Source organism: Egretta garzetta, unplaced genomic scaffold (genome assembly GCF_000687185.1).
Source record: "Egretta garzetta isolate BGI_Z169 unplaced genomic scaffold, ASM68718v1 scaffold393, whole genome shotgun sequence".
Taxonomy (NCBI): domain Eukaryota; kingdom Metazoa; phylum Chordata; class Aves; order Pelecaniformes; family Ardeidae; genus Egretta; species Egretta garzetta.
The window spans coordinates 120,124-141,855 of record NW_009259238.1 but is presented as its reverse complement, the minus strand read 5'-3'; the positions used below and the strand labels follow the sequence as shown (position 1 = coordinate 141,855).

Below are 21,732 nucleotides of genomic sequence, written 5' to 3'. Positions count from 1 at the left end.
GTGGGAAAATCTTCTTTGAAAAGCAATTAGTAAGTCTACAAACTGCCTTTGATACCTGAAAATATCAGAAAAGACATATTCACTCACTAACAAATGTGTCAAAATTATGTAATGAATAGCAGTGATGTAGGTACTGATACCCAATTGATGTACTGAAGCTTTTTAGGTCAACCTGTTAGACATCTGTAGAAAAAGCTCTTATTTTGTTAATTTATAATTCAATTAAGATATTCAAAAGTATAGTTTATTCAGGAGATTAAACTTGTACAAAAAACCCATACATATGCCCCAAGCCTAAAAAATTTATCTGCATCTATGAAAACCACTACAGGGACACCTAATCCTCTACATAGGACAAGTCTCTGCTCTAACAGAGGTGCTGAACATTTTTATGGTCCACTTTTAAAATGGAGTATCTAGCAGCCAATAGCAAAAAAGAAATCAACATACCTATTAAATCCTGTTCATCCATTCTAAAACACGATGGTTTCATGGACAAGTCTAGAACTCTAATGCACCCATCATCTGATGCCAAGACCACTTTGTCTGATGTGCACCAGTCCACATCCAGGATTCGGAAATAGACGTTTCTTCCACTTCTTAAACTGCTCACCATTTGTACCTTGAAAAGTTATTTTTCATTTTTAGTGGCTCTCCATCACACAGTGAGTGTAAGACACTGTCACACACCCAAGAGGCATACCACAAAATTTGCAGAGGTGCAAGGTGAAGGTAGTCATAAATCATTTTAATGATGGTATCTTCTGGAGAGTAGGGAATTTAGAGACCTTGGAGTGGGGCACATTGTTGCCCTGAAACACTACTTCTTCCCAACTGAGAGCTGAGAAAACATCCTTTCGAGCACAGCTGTACAGCTGCCTTTTTGTTATCTTTTCTGACATAAAATTTCCATGGTAAAGTGGTAGAAATTTACACTCCCTCTTTAATTCCAGTCCCTGATCTAGCATATGTGCATCAGGGCAGAAGTGAGGTTCTCATTAACTCACGCTCTTTGTAAACACACACTTTCGTGATAAATACTGAACTTGTTTAGAAATACATTTAGACATTCTATTAACATAACATTTATGGGAATAGGATGATTTATTGTCCACAAATAATACACAGATAAACAAAACCTTCTAAACTGCACTTTTAACCACAGGTCAGTAGTTAGACATTTTGTAACCCTTTTGTAGCATCACAGAACATTACAATTGTTAATATAAGGAAATATTAACAAAGCCTGCACTGCAAACAGCATTCTGCTGTTTCCTTTCACTTGTTCTAGAGCAAAGCATGGAGTCAGAAAGACGTAAGGTACAACAGCTCTAGAGCATGATTACTCTTAGCACTTAGTACTTAGATTACTTAATTAGAGAAAAATGTAGAAAATCAGGTAACTGGTTGTAGGCAAAGGTTAAGTTCTGAGGAGAGGATTACATGGATAATAGGACTGAGACTATAAAATATTTCCACAGATATTCTGAAACATTTTTGGCTGAAAATGAGAATTAATTTAAATGCTTTCATGTAGAAATCTCCTTCCCTTGTCCAAGAAAAAGAGCGGGAACAGCTACAGGAGGAGTATCCCATGGCATCAAAACTATTCAAGTGTTTTTCAAGGAGAGACTCTTGGGATAATATTCTACTCTGCTACTTAATTCATAGTTGTTGGTCATATCTGCTTTCCAACTCCTATCATCAAGGGACAGTTCCATATTGCTCAAATTAAGTGTCTGATTTCAGACCTGGTGCTCACTACAAAGTGAACAGAGAAAAATTAAAATTCCTGTTTCATACCCTCATAACTTGAACTTACTCTGGGGCGCTAAGTTAAACCAGTACAATTATGTTTCCTTCCCCATGGTACTATAGTCCCTTGAAAGTCCTATGAAGCAAACCCCAGAAGTTTTCTGAACATTACTACAGAATTTTTGAATAAGATGAGAAGCTAGAGAAGTTAATTAACAAGTATCTAGCTTTCTGGTATTCCCTAATAAATTAAATCCATGCACTTAAGACTACATACGCTTGAATATGCACAGAAGAAACCTGTAGTAAAAATACTCTCTTGTCCACAGATTAAATTCTAAGATAGAGGACTCCCCCCTTAAATTTTCAATGTCTGCCTCAAAAACATTACAAGAGAATGACAAAGAATATTTCAGAGACATTGTCAGCTTTATGAGCGAAAGGTACTTTTCATTGATGACAGCTTAAAGACACGTTATAGGAACTAAAAGTCTTCTGAGAAAAGCCATACAACTTTATTATACAACTGTCAGCAAGAATCATGACAAAGTAAAACTTAATGCCTGACTCTTCCTGATTTTCAGTAGTAGTATGTGTATTTTGCAAAGAAGCAGATATCAAAAGAACAGACGCTTACCTCTTTTGAATCCCAAATTTCTGCTCCATCATTGTACATTGCCAGAAGTTTTTGATTTCCTTTCCCTGGGGCAAAACGTATCTTTTTCACCCAGCTTCGGTGCGTAGGAATCCCCCTAGGAAAAGAAAAGCACAAGATTAGTGTCAATCATTCTATACCCAATATTGTGGGTAGTTAAATCCTTTCCATGAACGTTGCAGATCTATATACAGACACACAAATGACTTTCCAAATTATCATGAAAACTAAAAAGATTAAATGCTTGAAATAAATAATACAATACTTCACATTTTATCAGAAGCCATTCCAGATTTAACAGAAAAAAAAAGATATCTAGCTGTTTTAAAAACTTTGATAAATTGTTACTCCATCTGAAAACACAAAAGATGAAATGTAGAGAATTGTTACACAGTAGACATTTTCTGAAAATTTATTTCAAAATACCTGCATTTTTCCCCTCAAACACCATGGACAACCTGCTACAGTGAAGAAAAAAAATGAAGGGGGGGAAAAAAAACATTCTAACACTCATTATCTCATGTTTATCAGACCTAATTTGAATTCATACCTGGATACTCTAGCTTTCAAATCCCAGAAGTTTAAGTTTCCATCAACATCTCCAAGAACCAGGATATCCCCTTTCCAGGCAATACACGTAATGCTACCCATACTTCCCTGGAAATATTCAAGCAGCAGAATAAAATCTTGTGATTAATAGAGCTAAACATAGGAACAAGCATTTCAACATTTGTATTTCTTTTTTTTTTAATATTGTATGACACAACAGACCAAATTCTACTCAGTTAAAACAGGAACAATTCTATTGAATATAAGCATTTATCAAGTCAGTCGTATTTGCTTCGATATGCTTCAAAAGATGCTTCCTTCTAAGAAAATTTGGATTTAAAGCAACGGAAATCACTTCTGTCTCTTGTTGCAAAGAAAAACCAACATGACAGACCTCATTAAACATAATACTAGCGTATACTAAAGTAGGAAACAAAATAAAAGAATTCCTATTTGTAAGTTTAATTTATCAAAGCCTTCAAGAACAACTATGAAAAAGAAAGACTGTTCTTCAGAGTAACTGGGGGGGGTGGGGAAAAGAGTCAAACAAAACTCACAAAGAGTGCTCTGGCCCACTCAAGTCCTCCTTATGACACAAGATAAAATCCATTAACAGAGCATAGTCACATTTCAATAACATACTCTTTGTTATTCAAGTTTTACTAAGATTCTTAAAATTATGTCATGTCATTTATTCAGAAAGCAAATCAGGGCTTATGAAGATTCTAACCTGTAAAAAGGTAATTTATTTCAACAGCATTTTCAACAGAACTAAGATTGTGAAAACAGAACCATTCTAGTTCTTGAAGTTGGAATTTTTATTTCACATTTCAAATTACTGCATTAATGACCACTTGCCACTACAATGCATATCTCTGATACTTTTTCTGGCAATCATACCGAAGAAAAAATTAAAGTATCAATAATACAGGAAACTGGAACTCACATCAGGAGGAATTCTTGCACTGTCTTTAACTGAGTTTCCTTCTACTGTGAGATGATAAACCTGCCCATCAGCACCTGTAAACACAAAGTGCTCTCTGGCAGAAATGTTCTGGCTCAGTTCTGATTTACTTTCAGCTTCCTGTAACAAGCTTTAAAGAAAAAAGAATGAGACAGAAGTATTTCTTTCTTGAAATTAGAATTGCAAGGCAAATTCTCCCTAATGCACAGAGGCAGCACAAAAGTACATACACCCTTCAAAACAATTTATCCAGAAAAACAGCTAACTCATTTATACACTTCTGGAAATGTTCAGGGACAAAGAAGAGTTTTACTTCAAGAACCAGGTAACTAAATGGTCTGTTACAGACACACCAGCAATAAATCAAAGATCCACATCTAAAAGCTAAAGGGAGGTCCACAAAGTTGCTTTCTGCTTATATTCTGTTCTATAGAACAAGAGTACATGGTGGAAAAACAACAACTGATGCAGAATAGCAAGATACCAGAATGAAAAATACCTGATCACAGAAGATTCTACACTGCTAACTTCAGTATCTGATGCAACCGTCTGCCGGGCCATGGCCTCACGGGCTGCTAACTGCTTCTTCCTCAGACTTTTTAAGTTATGAGAAGGTGACCACTCCTGTGAAAAATTGTCCAGGAAAAATGGAAAAGACAAATGTTCGCTCCCTGAATTTACTGGAAATTTTCTGTTAATTATAATTATTTCAATGAAAATTGCTTTCTGTGATACCTCCCCTCCATCAGCCAAGGAGCAGACCAGTTTTTTCCACTAGTACGTCCTTCTTTCTTGCCTCTATTTGATGACAGATGAAAACTAAATAGTGAAAGCACTTACCTGTATGCTACACATACAGTAACATTTTGCTGCAAAATTGTTCCTAGATTTTTACATTATCTCAACATATTACATGTAATAAACAGTAGTAACAGATTTTATTCCTTACCAAAGCAGTTGCTGTAGGGAAGTTTTTAGACATTTCTCTGAGCAGAGTGCATGTTCTAACATCCCAGATCTCCAGTGGTTTGTCTTTAAATACTACAGCTAGATACTGCCTAAAACAAGAAGGAATTTAGAACAGCAAAAGTTATCATTCTGTTTTAATTTGAACATTTTAATTCACACATGTTATTCTTATCAGCACTTGGGAAACCCTCAAAAACTAAAAGAAAGCATAGTAAATTAATTTGGCTCAAATCCCACTCTGAAGTTTATGATTTCCTTGATTTACTCAGGCGCAAAAGACTGTCTGAAAAAGCACCCTCCTTCAAAGCTTAAAGAATTAGAAATTTCTGTCAGGTGGTACTGCTCAATTACTGTAAAGGAGACAAGGGAAGGAATTCAGACAAAGCAGCAGCACCTCTAATTTAGACATATTCTGCCCGAACTGCTGACTGCACAAGATATCAGAAAGACATATGAAGCCTTTAGGTTGGATAGATTTATTTTTTTTCTCTACTCCAGACACATGCCAGTTCCCCAATCCAGTGATAAATGAACATAAAATCCTCTTACACTAAACCACTTGTCAGTCCTTTCATCTGTGGAGCTAGATGAGTAGAACACCTTCAATCTACCACTATTCACACGTAACTTGAAAATACAGAGAGGCTCTGCAGCTCTACGTACTCTTCTGAACTGCACTAATTTCTATTCAAATGAACTGTCCTTTCTTGTTCTCATTCAACATTCTAGTCTCTTCATCTAAGCCCCCAGCTGTTCTTAATTTTTAATGTATTAATAAGACCGTTATACGGTTGAACTCTTCCAAATTCTCTGGAACATATGCATACTTCTGCAAATACTCCTATGCAAGCTAGAGAACATTAATTTTTTTCTTCCAATGTAAAGAAAAAACTTTTAAAATGTAGAGACAATGCCTTATCAAATTCAATGCTACTTTAATTTCATTTACACAGGAAAGTGAAGCAATCTCACAGAGTACTACTACTATTATTTTTGACCAGGGCCTCCTGTCACAGGCCCGATCTCAAAATAAGCATTTGACAGTGAAAAATCATCCCACCTTTAATGCCAATCTTCTAGTTTTAAGTAAGGCTTAAGTTATAGAAAAGAGAATTAACTCGTAACAGAAGTTGACAAAAGTTGTTTAGCACTTTTATTCTCCCTAATATTATCAAAATGCCCATTCAGTGAACACAATTCTTAAAAGAACTAAAATATTAATGACCAACCTTGCAATGTGATTGGATCCTGAAGTGACAGTCAACCACAAAAACACTCACAGTTTTTGCACTTTGAACTAATATTCTAAAGTATTTTTCTCTTGATGCTGTTGCACATTTATCTATACTCCCTGGAGCATTTTTTTTCCTGGAATTTCTATTATTTCTATTAAGTCGTGAGGATCTTCATGCAGTACAGTAAAATTTATAAACTTCACAAGGCTAATCTACTTACTTCAAATGAGACACCTTTATCATTTCAATAGCTGGCTCGTCATTGCCTCGCTCACCACGAAATGCGATGCTCCTGCCTGAAACACAAAAACAATGCGGGGGAAAACAGAAATAGTTGCTAAATTAAATATAGAAAAAGTTTACAAACTATTCTGTTTATAAAACAGAAATAGTTTACAAACTAAACTAGAACATCTCCAGGTAACCTGCCCTATCTTATATTACTCTTGTCATTCCTGAAGTTCTACTGCCTTTCAAAGGACTAAATACTATGTGAACTCTTATGTCCAATATAATAACTGACCGGCTTCCAGAGCACAACTAATGAAACTGATATATAATCAGCATTATGTAAATATATAGAGTGAGTTCAAACAATTTTTATTTTCCACTCACAGCCAATGAGATACACTCTTGATTCCCCAAGGAGGAAATTCATTAGCAGATTTTGGGTTTTGAAAAATAAATTAACTCTGCCATAAACTGGTATTATATTTAGAAGTCTGAAAGTATTTCCATGCTAATTCATTCTACACTTCGCAGAATCATTCTTTCCCTCCAGCTAAAAGAATGAACACTGCTGAAGAGCCATAAGAACTTATAAATCTTATCCCCAACAAAATTTTGACCCACCTGTAGGAAGTGTTGCAGAATTGAAGGTGTTATCACTAAAATAAACAATGACAAACACCAGGGTACCACAGCATCTGCTCTGCAAGTTTCATACTCCTTAGCTTTCCAGGAAAATTCAAGTTTTCAAACTTTAGCCACTCTTGTGGTTACTCATGGCTAAATTATTTATCTTATGCCAATTATGTGAATAAATCTAGTTATCAACAACGCTAGTTAGAGCTCTCATGTCAGAGGCCAGTCTGCAGGAAACGTCCCAGATCTGTCTTCTTTAGTGACCAAACACCATAGGAATTTTCTTTCTTATTTTTGTTCAGAAACATAAATGAGAATTTAGTCAGTTTTCATGACGTAAATCAAATCACCACAGCTTTCCTAAAACTAAAAGTTGGGCTAATTAGCGATGTAAGACCCAACAACTAAACAGCTAAGTAGCTGTGCCTTTCTTGTAAGTTTTAAAAGGAAAAGTAACTTTTTTTTAAACAAAACATATGCTAATGTGTCAGATATTCACGTTTACTTGGAACTTAGTTGCCTGCAGAAATACTAAGCCTTTTATCACTTATATTTATAAAATGTTTCAATACTGATTTACCAGCTGAGTGAAAAATCAATATCCCATTTTACATTAAATTAATTTTACAAAGTACATATATTTTCTGGTTTGATTTTAAACAAATGAACAAGACATTATCAGGAAAAAAAATACAATATTGTCATGTTAAAAGAATAGCCTCTTTGTGCAGCACCTTGTAAATACAAAATTGAGTCTTTTCCATGAGCTTAAAAAAAAAAAAAAAAATCACTTTATGCTATATAAAGCAATTCAGAATTAGCCATGTGTTACAAGATTCAGTATTTCCAGTTAGAAATTAAATGGCTCCAGGTTTTCCCATTCAAAAATAATTTAAAATTATTGAAGTGCTTCCCATTTTGGGCTGTCTAATCTTCCAAATTATACCTTCTCGTATTGTGCAAATATTTAACTCGATCACAAATATATCTGTCATCCATTATAACACTGGAGTTTGAAAAAACAGAAAATCCCACTGTTGCTTTTGCTATCAACTGTATCTTTTAAAAAGTTATTTATTTTTTAACCTTTCCAATTCTTTATAAAAGTATACCCATTTTATATTTATACACTCAAATTCTGGCCACACGCCTGGCCTACTTGAAAAATTATCTGTTGCTGATACAAGCCATAATAAATGGTTCAACACTATGTCAGGTGCACAAAAATCATGAAACAATGGGTGTAGACTATGACAAAACACATTTGGAAATACAGCTATTTCATGAAGAAAATATACCACTAATGTGCTGTGTGAATGCTTCTAAACCTCCTGCTGACACATACTCATTCTTTTACTAAGTCCAAGCCACAGACATCTTTACAAAGGTATTGTTTCAAGTCTGTCTGTAGAGCACCAGATGGAACATATCACAAGGCTACACAGGGACAGAAGAGCAGAACCAGTCAAAACTCCTCTTTTTTTTTTTTGCCATGACAACAGACGGAAAAAAAAAAAGTAGTAATAACTTCTCTTTGTCACTCCCCAGCAAATCTGTTAGCCTCCTGTACAGTTTTCTCAGGAAATACTAACCTGTTGGTAGGTCCACCAGCTGCAGCTCATTCCTTACTAGCCCCAGATTGTTAGGTGTTGATGTGGCAAAGGAAATAAACCCAGTCAAGCTTATCCACTCAATTCCCCTGTCATCAGAAGAGAGTACATGGAGCATATTAGCCTGGAATTAAGTAATTTTTTTCATGCATATTCTTCAATTTGAAAACAGCACAGAAGTAATTTTCTACATCTTATGGAAACACTATATTTAACCACAAAAAGAAGCTACACATTAACAACTATGATGCAAATATAAGACTACCAAATTAAATTAAAGAGCAGCTTTCTTTTCAGACTATACTGGTTCTTGTTTGTTTGAAACACTGGTAAGTTTTGCAAAAATCCTTTATAGATACTCAGCACTAGAGTGGAATAAAATCACTGCTCTCATTAAATCAGTGACCTACTAGATGGGAAGAACTATCAAGTAACTCGTATTTGCCAGCATACAGAATGAGAAAAATGTTCATATGGATAGCAGGGTGGGGAGACATGATTCTTTCAGTCCAGAGAGAGCAGAAACAAAGATGACAGAGTAAGAGAGGCCCTGCAGAGATTTCAAAGGCTATCACAAAAGAACTGAAAACCTAGTGGGTTTTTTTTTTTTGCTCTTTTAGATCATGCCACACAGCCACAAACCAATCACCCTGAAGTCTTGCAAGGATGTAAAGTTACACTATATATAACATATTGTCAGCACATATGGATTCTAAGCAAATTCTTGAGAAAGCCATGAAAGGATAGAAAGCAGCAGTAGGTGGTACTGGTCCAAAACAAGATAGTCCTCCCTGCCCCATTTCCCACACACACTTTGTGCCAGCATAAATAGTTGAGTGCTTTATCTGTGAACTAAATCAAGGAACTAAACTAAGAGAGAATCGAGACTCTTCTAATACGTATGCCCAAGTACATTTTAGCATGGATAAAAGGGTTTAGATTTTCCTGAAATCCTTCAAACACAGATCACTTAAAAACTATTTCCAGGACAACTAAGTCTTCTGTTACATCAATTGTAAAATCATTGTCTGTTCTTCAAGGATATATGTGAAATATGAGAAAGATAAATAACAGTATTTATCATTTATTGCCAGTAAATCTAACTCACATTGTATTAAGTAGAAGTTTCCTAAATGCAATGTGGATGGTGAAAGCAAAAAACGCTCCCATAATATTTTGCACATACAATAAACAGCCATATTTATCTTTATTAGTTCAAGCTTTAAAAAAAAAAAAAAAAAAAAAAAAAAGGGAAGCTTTATGCCTAAGTCCTCAAGTAAAGTGAAAAATTTAGGACCGAGCCCTTTTCCCACCAGGACCTACGAAAGTTCAACCTATGATTTCAATCAAAATTAGTAGTATTCAATCATGAATCAAAATGTTACAGGAATGATTGAATAGAAATCTACAACTGCAACAAAGTGTGGCACTGCAGGTCTCTGAGGGGTTATAAGCACAGGGGACTTTCTGAAATGGAAGAAATATGAATTCTGACACCTTTCTAATTTTTGTCTATTATTCTACTATGTTTTTTAGAAAAAGCACAGAAAATTCGTAATGCATTGTTATTGCCAGTAGTTATTCGCTATTCTCCTTCAAATACCCGAGACATTTTCTATACTTATTTCATCAGCTCAGATTTAACAGGACAAGTCCTTTTTCTTTGCTGCCGGCTGGCCGTGTGTCAATACCAATAAAAATCTACAGAAACCCAAAACACTCATTATCAAAGGGAAACCTTAGCTTAGCTAACTTGCACCTGAAATAATATAAGTTTTGTTATTGTCATACATGTAAATTGAGAATCTGAAGACAGTGGTTCAAGTTTTAATGAAGGTAACAAGTAATGCCTTCCCTCTTGAAATATCTCCATTTACAAAATTTCCTAATAAAAGACATCTTTTTCTACTAGAATTAAGGGTTACATTCCACTTTAAACTATTTCTCAGACTGATTCCACTCTTTTAAAACAGGAAATACAGGGATTCTATATATTCAACTTGTCTCAGTTAATTCAGGGATAAGATTCAGTTGTTCTGATTAATATTTCCAACGCAAACAAATTACAGAGTGTAATGAAGCGAATAAAAATGCAAATGACTTTTCTAGTTGGGAATGGATTGTTGTGACTTTCTGACAAGGCAGCTGCTACTCAAATTAATTATAAGAATTATAGGGAAAGGAGAAAGGTAAAATTGGAAATAAAACCATATCTTAAAGAAAACTGTATTAAAATCTCAATCATATAATCAGAAAATACTCTCAGCCTCAAATTATATTATTTTAACAGAATCTTCCTTGTACTTCCAAAGTATTTCTGTGGTCTACATGTCCAAAAGTGATCATCAGCAGTGGAACACGTTTTTCCGTTTTAAGAAGAGGAAGGTTAAGAAAAGAAATTACAATTAAGAGCTGAACATGGTACATCTGAGATAATTGTATGTCTTGTAATGGAGACTTTAGAATTTAATTCTGAACACACAGGATTTCGTTGCAACACTGCTTACATTTTAATTTCCAAGTTTTGCCTGCAAGCCATACACATTCTTGTTACAGTCAGTGAGGTTTTAATTTTAAAAATTAAAACTGTTGCAACCTTGAACTTGATGGGCTTCAGTGAAAAAGAATGAGAAGCGCTGCTCCTGTCATAATAAGCATAATAAGCTCTATCAGAATAAGCAAAAGTAGCAGTGAGAGACATTGCAAATGCACCACTTTCACTGAACTAGAAGCTACATTGCAGGCATTTTATCTACATGTCTCAAATATATTCTCCTCTGCACTGAAGATGTATTATCATCTCCTATCTTACCACAATAGCTTAGATTGCTCCACTTTGAACAGGTATCAGATTTAGTCATTTCATGGTTCTTCTAATTCCTCTTAGTAATAAGAATTAACTGCACTTCTCTGTATCCTGAAGGAAGAAAGACTGACCGCCTGCTCACAGCTTCTTTCAGCCAGCACACATGCCATAGTGTCCCTCTGGTTTTTTCCCCTCACTTATGCTCCTAGCAGTAGCCTTATTGACTTTTCCTCTCTGTGTGCTCTGAAGCATTTCTGCTGCTTCTTGCCTCTGTCTCCTAATAAAAAACAAATTAAACTCAAAGGAAAAGTATTTACATACTTCTAAACAAATAGTGAAATAGCTAGACAAAATGAATATTCAAGGTTACTCAAAAGTATGAGCTATCTTAAATGGAGGACAGAAAAACAATTGGCCCTACTGCTAATCACAATACAGAACTACAAAGTTTAAAAATAATTTAAAAAAAACCCTAACCCAGCATGTGACTACATATGTAGCTTCTAAAAAAGAACACTTTAATCTCAAAAAAAAACCCCAAAACCAAACACATCAATTGCTAGCACCTAGACAACTCAGTGGCCATTATTTTAGCACAGTTAATATGTAAAGGACAGTTGCCATTCCAAGAACCTTAGTCTTCTTAAGCTGCCTTTTTCTCAGCCCACTGGTTTTACTTTTTTCCAATTGTCTCACCCATCCAACTGGGGAGAAGGGGAGGGAGCAAACGGCTGTGTGGTGGTCAGTTGCCTGCGAAGTTAAAGCACAATAACTTACAAAGCACTGAAAACTCTGCTGGCCTTGAGTTACAATTCCAGGGTATTCTCAATTACATACTAAAATAATGGTGTTCCCTGAAGGTGTATTTTCAGCTAAAACTGAGATAGAGGCATTACCCAATCTATCTGCATTTTAGAGGTAAAGAAAGAATTCTCACTGACAGAAAAACTGTTGCATTCCATTACTTTTAATTTAAAAAACCAAATTACTGTGCCGCCTTCTACGCTGCTTAAAGCACTCCCTTGAACTTGTAAAAATTATGTAGATAGTAACTCAGACCATTAAGAGCGGGACAGAGGGAATTAAAACAAATATTTTAAAAACTTACCCAGGTAACAGCTTATGACTAAATAAAATTCACAATAATTTTAATTTTCTAAAAATACCATTTGTGCAAGGCCAGTTTCTAAAAAGACCATATATTCAAAAGTTGCAAAACCTTTACAAAGTGAAAAGCCCAAACTAACAATACTTCCAATAGTACATGAAGGCTAAATGAAAGATAAAGAAGTATTTTTTCAAAAGCGTATTTCCTCCTGTCTCCCCATGTTCAGGCTTTTTTTGTTTCTTAATCTGTGAAATGTTATCAGTGTTTTTCATTTTGAATTCTATAATCACCTTAATGAGAAAAAAAGAGCAGTATTCTCTTGTGCTGCATAACAGAACATAAAATTAAAATAATTTTTTAAGTAGTTAATGGTATGAAGCAAAAAACTCAAATTGTTTAGAACAGAAAGTGAAACTCTATGCTTACAGTGCCTACTAATCACACCACAAATGTAAATATACTTACGTGATATTGGTGGTAGATTCAAAGCAAGTTTACATAATGAATTCTTAGAGCCATCTCTTTTCAGACACCTGTAATACTCTTATCTTTTTGTAGAATGAACAGTAAAATGAAGACCTTAACCTGATGAAAGCTTCATGACACAACTCTGGTACACGTTTTTACTAAAATTACTACCAAAAATAAATATTTTATTTTCCATGCTTAAATCTATCTAGAAATATGTATCTAGCAAGCACCATCCTGAGTATCTTTGCCATTAGTTATCTGAAAAGTTATGTCATTGTGTACACACAAACACATAGTACAACAGCTTTAAAACTTACTCTGTTCCTTACTTAGGATGGATAAATTCTGAGTCCTGTATTCAGTCTTTAAAATCTTTTAACAATAAAGTTATTTTTACTTCAGTTAGGACTAGAGCTGTCTCAATAGTAATTTCAGCCCCAAAGGGCAAAGTAAATAAACCTTGGTGTACAAAACAGAATTACTTCAAAGGACACAACCTGTGAGTCACAACAGTTATATAGATAAGACACTGTAATACAGTTTCTTGTCCTAAAAAGTCTTCTTTGTACTACAATGCACTAAAGAAACTGCAAGTAGTTGATACACATCCTAGATCAGCAGGCACAGATACAATTCAAATATTTAGTTCAATGTAATCTTCACTCTAATTTTGACAGCATGTTACTGCTATACATGGCAAAGACTGTTAAGGTAGGCTACTCAACAGCCAATTTTCTTGAGTGTCATTAACAATGAAAGTACACACTCACGTTGTTGATACAACGTTAATTTAGATGTTTTAATGTTTGTCTCCCAGAAGGATTATAGTAGGATTTAAAATCAAAATCTTACTTGACTTCACAGGAATGGATGCTTAACTCTTTGTGTAAGAGTCCACTTGTAAGATGAAACACCAGGACAGAGCCATTACTTGTACCTATAAAGATGATTTAAGAAAAATTAAGACACTTGTTTTATTCTTCTCTTTCATACTTTAGTGAAAATGCAGGATTTACAGCTATTTCTCTTTTTTTTTTTTTTAAACACCTCTAACTTATATTTTAGAATTTCAGAAAAGGTATTTTGATGTCTAGTGCTTAAACCCCAAATATTAAACCCTGCAAGGTTCTCTACAACCAGTGAATCCATTTGGATCAAGACATTTTCCTGAACCTACTTGTAGAGCCTGTAGAAAATCTGTTCATTCTTCTTGCATTTTCACAACATACCAAGTTGCAGGAGAAAGGAATGCTTTTTCTTTTGATTACTCAAGATGAGTAAATGCCTCAAGGAAAAGCATTTATGGTTATCCACCGATAATCCCAGGGGAGCATCATGGGTAGATTTTACTGCATCGTTAAAGCAATTCTGCTTTCTCATCCCTGAAATAATGACCTCTTTCAAATTATAAATCAGTAACTTAGTAGCTATTGGCTTCAATTAGATCAAGTACCTTCTGAAACACTGAAAGCTACAATTTTCTGTTAGACACAGGGAAGCCTTACTTTTCCTTCTCTTTTTTCTTTATACTCATATCAACTTTATTAAATACAACAATGGGTACCTATAGAGCCATTCAGGAACCTTCAGTCTAGAATGCTGCAGACCTTGCTGTAAATGTGCTTTATACCTACTTATTAGTTTCCTAATCCTTGTATTTCACCTGTTTTAAGTGTTACAGCTTATATAAAAATCAAAAGTTACATTTTAGTAGCATCACATCATGTAATGATAGCTTGCCTACATTTCAGAAAACAACTGTTGATGGTACTTGCAGCTCAGTAATAACAGAAGTCTTACAAGTACTGTACACATGTACATGCATTACTATGGCATTTTCATTACTGGAGTAATTACTCTTTGTAAGCTCCTGCGTAACATTAATCTTCACAATCCTGCCCCTGCCCGGTTCAAAAATCTAAGGCTTTAATAGCACAGGCAACCTTAAGAATAACAAAAAACTCCCAAGTCTGACTTGTGACAGTCACAGCCTTGACAGGACAGCCAAGTATCTTAGATACACCAAGAGCACATCTGAACAACCCAAATCTGGAGGTCTAATTTTACAACCTTTAAATTACAGCATCTATGTGTCTACTGTTCCAGACTGCTGACTGCAGAGAAAGACAGCAGCCTGTGTGGATACACTGTGAAATCCCTGATGTGGTCTGAAAGAGCATGCCAGAAATATCAGATTGAAACAGGAAGAACTCGGAGTTAATAAATCAGGTGTTCACTGGCAACTATTGTAACATCTAGATGAGTTAACTACCTCTTTAATAAGACAGAACAGATTCATTCAGGAAAAATAATGTGCTTTAAGTGTATTTTTAGGTACTTATAATGGAAGTACAGTCTCTGTTAAGTCAATTCAGTTATTCTAGGAATGCAGTGCTGCAGAACTCGATATTCAGAATTAAGTAAGATCAGCATGTAAAATGCTGAGCATATCAATGGACCAATATCATAGTAAATGAAACATAAACACAAACTTTCTAATATATTACAATTTTTCATGTAGCAATATTTAAAGCCAAGGAAGTAAAAAAAGAATCCAAAGACTATCATGGATGCAAACTAATACAAGGCTTGCTATTTCTGATGAGTTACATAGGATCAAAAAATAGTTTTCTGTATTAGTAACTATATTTGTATTTTATCTAGAATTTAATATTTTCAGATCAACAAATAAACTATTCAAGATACTTACCAACAGCAAGGATTGGCTCATACTGTTTAATGTTTTTTGTCGTAAGAGGTGGGCACATGCGGATAGCAAACGGAGGCAAAGGAAGTCCTGAAAGAAGGCCAGTCAGCAGAAATTTAAGGTGTATTTCTTGCAGAAAAGAACTTTTTAACTGTTCTTCTCCACCAATTGTGCTTTGCCCTGCTTAAAAATGAAAGGTCTTGTTAGTATTAAATTTTAAATCTGAGATGTTACAGTAACTTTTCAGACAGGAGTTTATAAAATAAAAACTACAAATAACCTAACACGTATGTTAGCAATGTTTATTTGAAGAGGCATTCCTTCCTGTTGAACCTGTTGAACTCTGTATGATAAAAGTTTTTGGAAGACTGCACTTCAGCTAACTTCTCCAATACTAGCTTTCTTTCCTAACACTCAGAAGGGTGAAAAAAAAAAAAAAACCAAAAGGAAGGAAGAAGGAAAAAAAATAAGTGCGACCATTTCAGTCTTCTTCCAGAATTCTATTTTTTTTCTCTTTTTGTTTTTTTTTTAAAGTTAGTTACAAATATTCAAAAATTATTAGACCAATTCAAAGACTTATAGAGATATAACTTCAAACATTAAAAACTGAGTGCAATCCAGTGCTAGAAATACAGTGAATTTGCTCAGACAGAACAATAAAGATGAGCACATAAGAGATGTAATTCCACTGCTGTATACCTTCTGCAGTCAGCTGTACCAGGCCGAGTGATGTAAGATACAACAGCTATGTCAGTGACTATAGGAAATTCAGATAAGAGAAAAATCATGCCCTAAATGCCATCTTGAACACCTAGGATAAGTTGCAAAAGAACCTCCTACAGTGGTAAGATGCCTGCACCTAACCGTATAGACAACTTCTACCAAACAAAATCCAAATCTGCACCTTTGTATCTCTTGAGCAGCACTAGTCACTTTTCCAATATGAATTAGTTTTAAAACATAAACATAACCCTCTTTATGGAACATTTCTCAATACTGAAATGTTGGTTGCTATCTAGATTTCACAAAGATGGATGTGTCAGGTAAATGGTCTTCAGCCATTTAAGATTACTTTTTAAAATTAAGGAGTTTTGGCCAAATTACTTTTTTTTTCCCCAGAGAAAATGTACTTTGAACATTGGTCCTCAACATAAAATCTGACACATGTAGTTCTTAAATAAGCTAAAATACAAAGATTCAAAAATCCTAGAAATGAGTAGCAGTAATACTAGTGAAAGAAAATCTTACCAATCATGTTGTCTAATGAGAGGTCTGGAAGTTTATTTTGGAATGCTCCTACAGGAATTCCACAGAATGAGACTGGGGAATACAAAGGTGATGGACTTGAACTGCTGTAAAAGAAAACAAGTTCCTAGTACAAATGGGATAACCTGTTGACTTATGTCCTTGATTTTTTTTTTTTCCACAGGCTGTTCTTTCAGTATTCCTACTGCTTACTAGTTGTGAAGTATTTTGAGAAGATTATTCCCAAAATCAACTTCCATGAACAACTCTACCAGGAGATAATGCACACAAAAATGTACAAAATTTAAAATAACTTTCATCTTCCTTACAGAGATATTTACAAGTAACAGAAAAACAGAGAGGGGTATCCTTTGTTCTGAAGTGTAGCACTGAATGGAAGCTTTTAAATATGTTGTAAGTTAACATGTAGGCCTATGTTAATGAAATCAGCTAAGGAACAATCATAAATATTTTGACATTTAAGAACAGATTCCCAAACTTGGGAAATTTTTTTGTTAACCTATATAAACTTCTTATACACATTCCAGATGACGAAACCTGTAAATGAAGCAATGCCTTTAACCTAAACACATGAAACAATGGCTTTTGCATATACAAAGCTACAGCAGAAACTTACTGCATTACCTATGTTTACAGTCTTGTGAGATATCTATGCATCAGGTTTTTGTGTTATTTTTTCCCCAATTAGTGTGACTGGGTTCCAGCACAATCTCCATATAAAAGGAACTCAAACAGCTGGGCTGAGGACAGCTTTATGTCATAAGCAAAGACCAACGGCTACTGACTGCACCCAGCTGTCCACAAAAATGCAGTTTAAGGCATGTATAATGTCTTTTTCTTTAAAATCTCACTTTAAAATTTGAACTCAAAGTCTGCTAATTAAGACCATCAAATCCATCAGAATCAAGAGCTAATGGAGGAAGACTCCTTCAAAATCTATTAAATACTGTGCCAACTAGAAATATGCTTTACTTTTCACTACAATCCAATCATCTCCTCTAGGCTCAGTGTTTCTTATATTATTATTACATTTTTCCTGGTTATACAATCATGACAAAAATCAGCGTTTTATAAATGAGCCTAAGAATCCAAAAAGTAAAACCCAGCAACATACGGATCTTTAAACAGCTCTCTTAAATATGCATCACAAAGAATCCATCTAGCAGTATTTTTGAGAACACCAAGAATACAAACACTAAATCACTGATGAACAACAAAATTATCTATGTTGAAAATCTGATACTTCTGACACTTAAAAGCATAAGAATTCTGTATTTCTTTCATGGCAGTAATTTACTTATTTTTTCAATAGCACTTTAAAGGCTTATTGCAGCAGAATGACCTTAATACACTGAATGTTTAAAGATCTATACTAGTTCATATAGTATTTTTAGAGACTGCTCAAAATCTAAAACTCTAAAGGCTTTGTATATGAAAATATTGTTTATACCACCATATTCCAGCCACCTTCTACGCAGCCTTATTGCTCTTTGTCAAATTCACAAAAATCTAGCAATAAACTTTTCCTCTACTAAAAATGTAGTCCTTTCCAGACTCATTTTGCAGTCCTTCTATGTAACTGACGTAGGGATTAGTTCCTGAAAAAAATTATATAGTCTGAATAAAGCCAAATGAGAAGAAAATGTTTCCTAAAAATTATGTGAATATTCATTCCTATCTTTGATTCCTTATTCCAACCACTTAGTATGGAATTATTTTTTAAAGACGACTAAATACAGTTCCTTCACTTCCCCAAAGCAAGGGACCTAATCTATTTGGATGATGTATTTTGTTCCTCTTCCTTTCACTCATATACATGTACAGCACATGTCACACTACCATACACACAAGGACATCACTCTTGCTTTTAGAGTATAATTAAATACTACATGCCACTTGTAAACGTAGATGGAAGCTTTGGTAAGAAAAATAAATCCCATTACCTGTTACGCACATTTCTGCCAGAAATACTGGATTTTAATTCCCAGATCATTACCCTGCCATCACTGACTATGAGAGCTGCAGAATTCTCATTCACTGGGCAACACACCATACTGAAGGGTCGAACTGTTTTTGTTACCCTGATTGCATCACACTGACTTCTTAAATCATAAATGAGCTCCTGAACTGGGTCTGGATCTGTAACATCAATATCCCAGAGAGGGCAAACAATTAGAATGGCAAACATACGATGTGATCAATCAACAGAGGTAAATTTGCAGAACAGCTGAGCTATTTGGTTAAAATCCACATGCTTCTTGTGCAACAATTAGGAAATAATCAAATAATCAAATAATCAAAACCTATATACTGTTGATCTTGCTGTACAAAACACAGCTTTGGAAAGTTCTCCAAAATAGAACTTTATCTTTAAAATGTCCTATTCCACATGAATCCTGCAAAATCTGAATTACTGCTTCATATCCAGGAAGAAAGTGCATCTGTTCTCCACAATCCAAAACTCATTTGGTTTATTGGTAAACCTGGAAGCAAGCTCACTAGAAATGACCAAACTGCCAAAATCAAAACAAACAAACAATAACCAAAAAAATCACTTACTTACATTTGCAGAACTATGTTTTGCTCTCTTTTTTCCAGTCCCGTCCATTATATTTAAAAGGCCATTATTAGTAACATTTTGTAAGAGACAAAAGTTTAATGATTTAATCTAAATTTAAGCCCATGTCTTAGTTCTAAAATCAGTTCTTCCAATTGACCAAATGACTTCCAAAATCTTGTGTTAGCCTGAAAAATATGTTTTTTCTTAAGAAGAAAAAACTAACAATCTTTTAGATAAAACTTTCTTGTATATGTGACTGTTAAGCCACTTCATAATTAGAAGTATTATTTGGTGATAAAAGGATTTGCAGGATATTAGTATCTTATTTTGCACTAAATTTCAGGAAAGTCAAAAACAATTTCGGGAGAATGCCACATAAATTTAATATATAGGAAAAAACACTAGAAGGGCTGTAATTCCCCATCCTGTATGAGGCATGAAGGTTAATATTGGTGTTAAGAGTATTAATTGAATGCTTCACATTAATTTCTGGCAATTTTTGACACAAAACTTACCTGGCTCTTCATTTGGAGTTCCAGTTATACTGCAGTTAGATCTGCGAACTCTTAAAGTTATACAACCATTTTCATGTAGGCAAAATAACCCATCCCGCTGAAAACAAGGAATTACCTAGGTAAAGAGATACCACATTATATCCTTTGCAAAGTACACTGATGTATCTTGATATATAAGCAAGTCCGTAAAAATGTTACCATCTGTGTAACACTTTAATGAATTTCTTTAGCTACAGTACTCGTGACTAAGGGAGTCAATTAATTTGAGAAATTAATTGAAAGTTTTTCTTTGAATTGTTTGCTGGTTTGGTTTTTTGTTTGTTGGGTTTTTTTTAAACAGTAATGTACTCATAAATATTCTTTTTGGCTACCACTTTAAAAAAAAAAAAAAAAAAAAAAAAAAAAAAAAAAAAACCCCCAACTTTTTTTTTTTTTTTTTGCTATCAGAGTTCATGACTCCAAGAGAATAAAGATGCTTCAATAAGACCTCGGACTGGACTTAGCTGTCTAATTAAGCAAAGGCAGATGCTTAGAGAACTAGTATTAACTTGAGTGTAAGCAGCTTAACCACCAGAGAACAAAATGTCCTTTTTCCACATCACTATTTCCACACTGGTGACTTTTGTAACACCACAAAATGAAGTGGGTTTGCTGCAGACTTCAGAAAACTAAATTAAACAATGCTTGGTTCAGAGGACATTCTTCCCCCTGGTGAGCTAGAACTAATCAAAACACAACTATCGGTGGGTCATGAACTAATATATGATCCTAATAAACTATTACAGTGATAGAAACCAATCAAATTTTCCTTACCTGTAGGAAAGGCACACCTGTTCTTTCAATTGCAATCACACCCACTGTCTGATTCACTTCCAAGTCAAGAATCAAAATTTCTCTGGGATACAGTAACAGCATGTAGTTCCTTTTGGAAGGCAAGTATGACAACTGAAGACAGTCATTGAGTGTTACAGATTCAGCACTGCAAAACATCAGATAGAAACTTTAATCAAGTTTAGTATAAACAAATATTTCAAGTTAAAAATAAAGTTACCTGCATTTTTTCAAGTATTCCCTATTTTCATCACTAGGGAACTGTAGATTTCCATTTAATTGCTACAGCAGTGCAAAGCATCACTGACATTTAAAAGACATACACTCTGTTGACTTTTGTCTAAATAAGATTACAGAGTAATTTTTAAAGTAATACATAATTCAAATGGAACAAGTGTAATTCTTGCACATCTCAAATACGAAGCAATTCAATTATGAGCAGTGCTAGCTGCCATGACATTTACTGGTATTCATGGGAATTCACCCTTAAACATACTGCTTACTTCAATTTTTATATTATTATGCATATTGCTGTATTTTGAAATGAACAGAACTAGCCTATCAAAGAAAGTAGCAGAGAAGGGACGTTCGTCATTTTGTTGACTGTCAACAGGAGACAGGCTGCAAGGTAAAGAGGTTCATTAGGTACATGCGATCCAATGAACTGTATTTAAGTCACACTGAAGAAAAACACCCTCATACTGTGCTCAGGTTTGAGTGTCTCTTAACTGATTTAATGTATCATCCCTTTGAGGGGTTTTGTTTTGTGTTAATCTCCTCACTCCACGAAACATTAAATCCCTGTTACACTCTCCTTGCATCTCATTCCTTGCTTCAGCAGTATTATTCACCTCTTCTCTGCAATCA

General features: G+C 34.5%; 1 protein-coding gene across 1 annotated transcript in view; it reads right to left on the bottom strand.

The window, feature by feature from the left end:
• WDR11 (WD repeat domain 11) overlaps positions 1-21,732 on the bottom strand; it is a 46,480-nt gene that overhangs the window by 12,167 nt on the left and 12,581 nt on the right. The window contains exons 6-19 of the mRNA XM_009635951.2: positions 20,848-21,013; positions 20,035-20,149; positions 18,903-19,098; positions 16,942-17,045; positions 15,697-15,873; positions 13,839-13,923; positions 8,584-8,690; positions 6,348-6,423; positions 4,873-4,981; positions 4,423-4,547; positions 3,906-4,053; positions 2,961-3,067; positions 2,393-2,507; positions 451-622 (exon numbers count right to left, since the gene is read on the bottom strand). Coding sequence (XP_009634246.1) covers positions 451-622; positions 2,393-2,507; positions 2,961-3,067; positions 3,906-4,053; positions 4,423-4,547; positions 4,873-4,981; positions 6,348-6,423; positions 8,584-8,690; positions 13,839-13,923; positions 15,697-15,873; positions 16,942-17,045; positions 18,903-19,098; positions 20,035-20,149; positions 20,848-21,013 — 1,802 coding nt within the window. The remainder of the gene's footprint in view (positions 1-450; positions 623-2,392; positions 2,508-2,960; positions 3,068-3,905; positions 4,054-4,422; positions 4,548-4,872; positions 4,982-6,347; positions 6,424-8,583; positions 8,691-13,838; positions 13,924-15,696; positions 15,874-16,941; positions 17,046-18,902; positions 19,099-20,034; positions 20,150-20,847; positions 21,014-21,732) is intronic.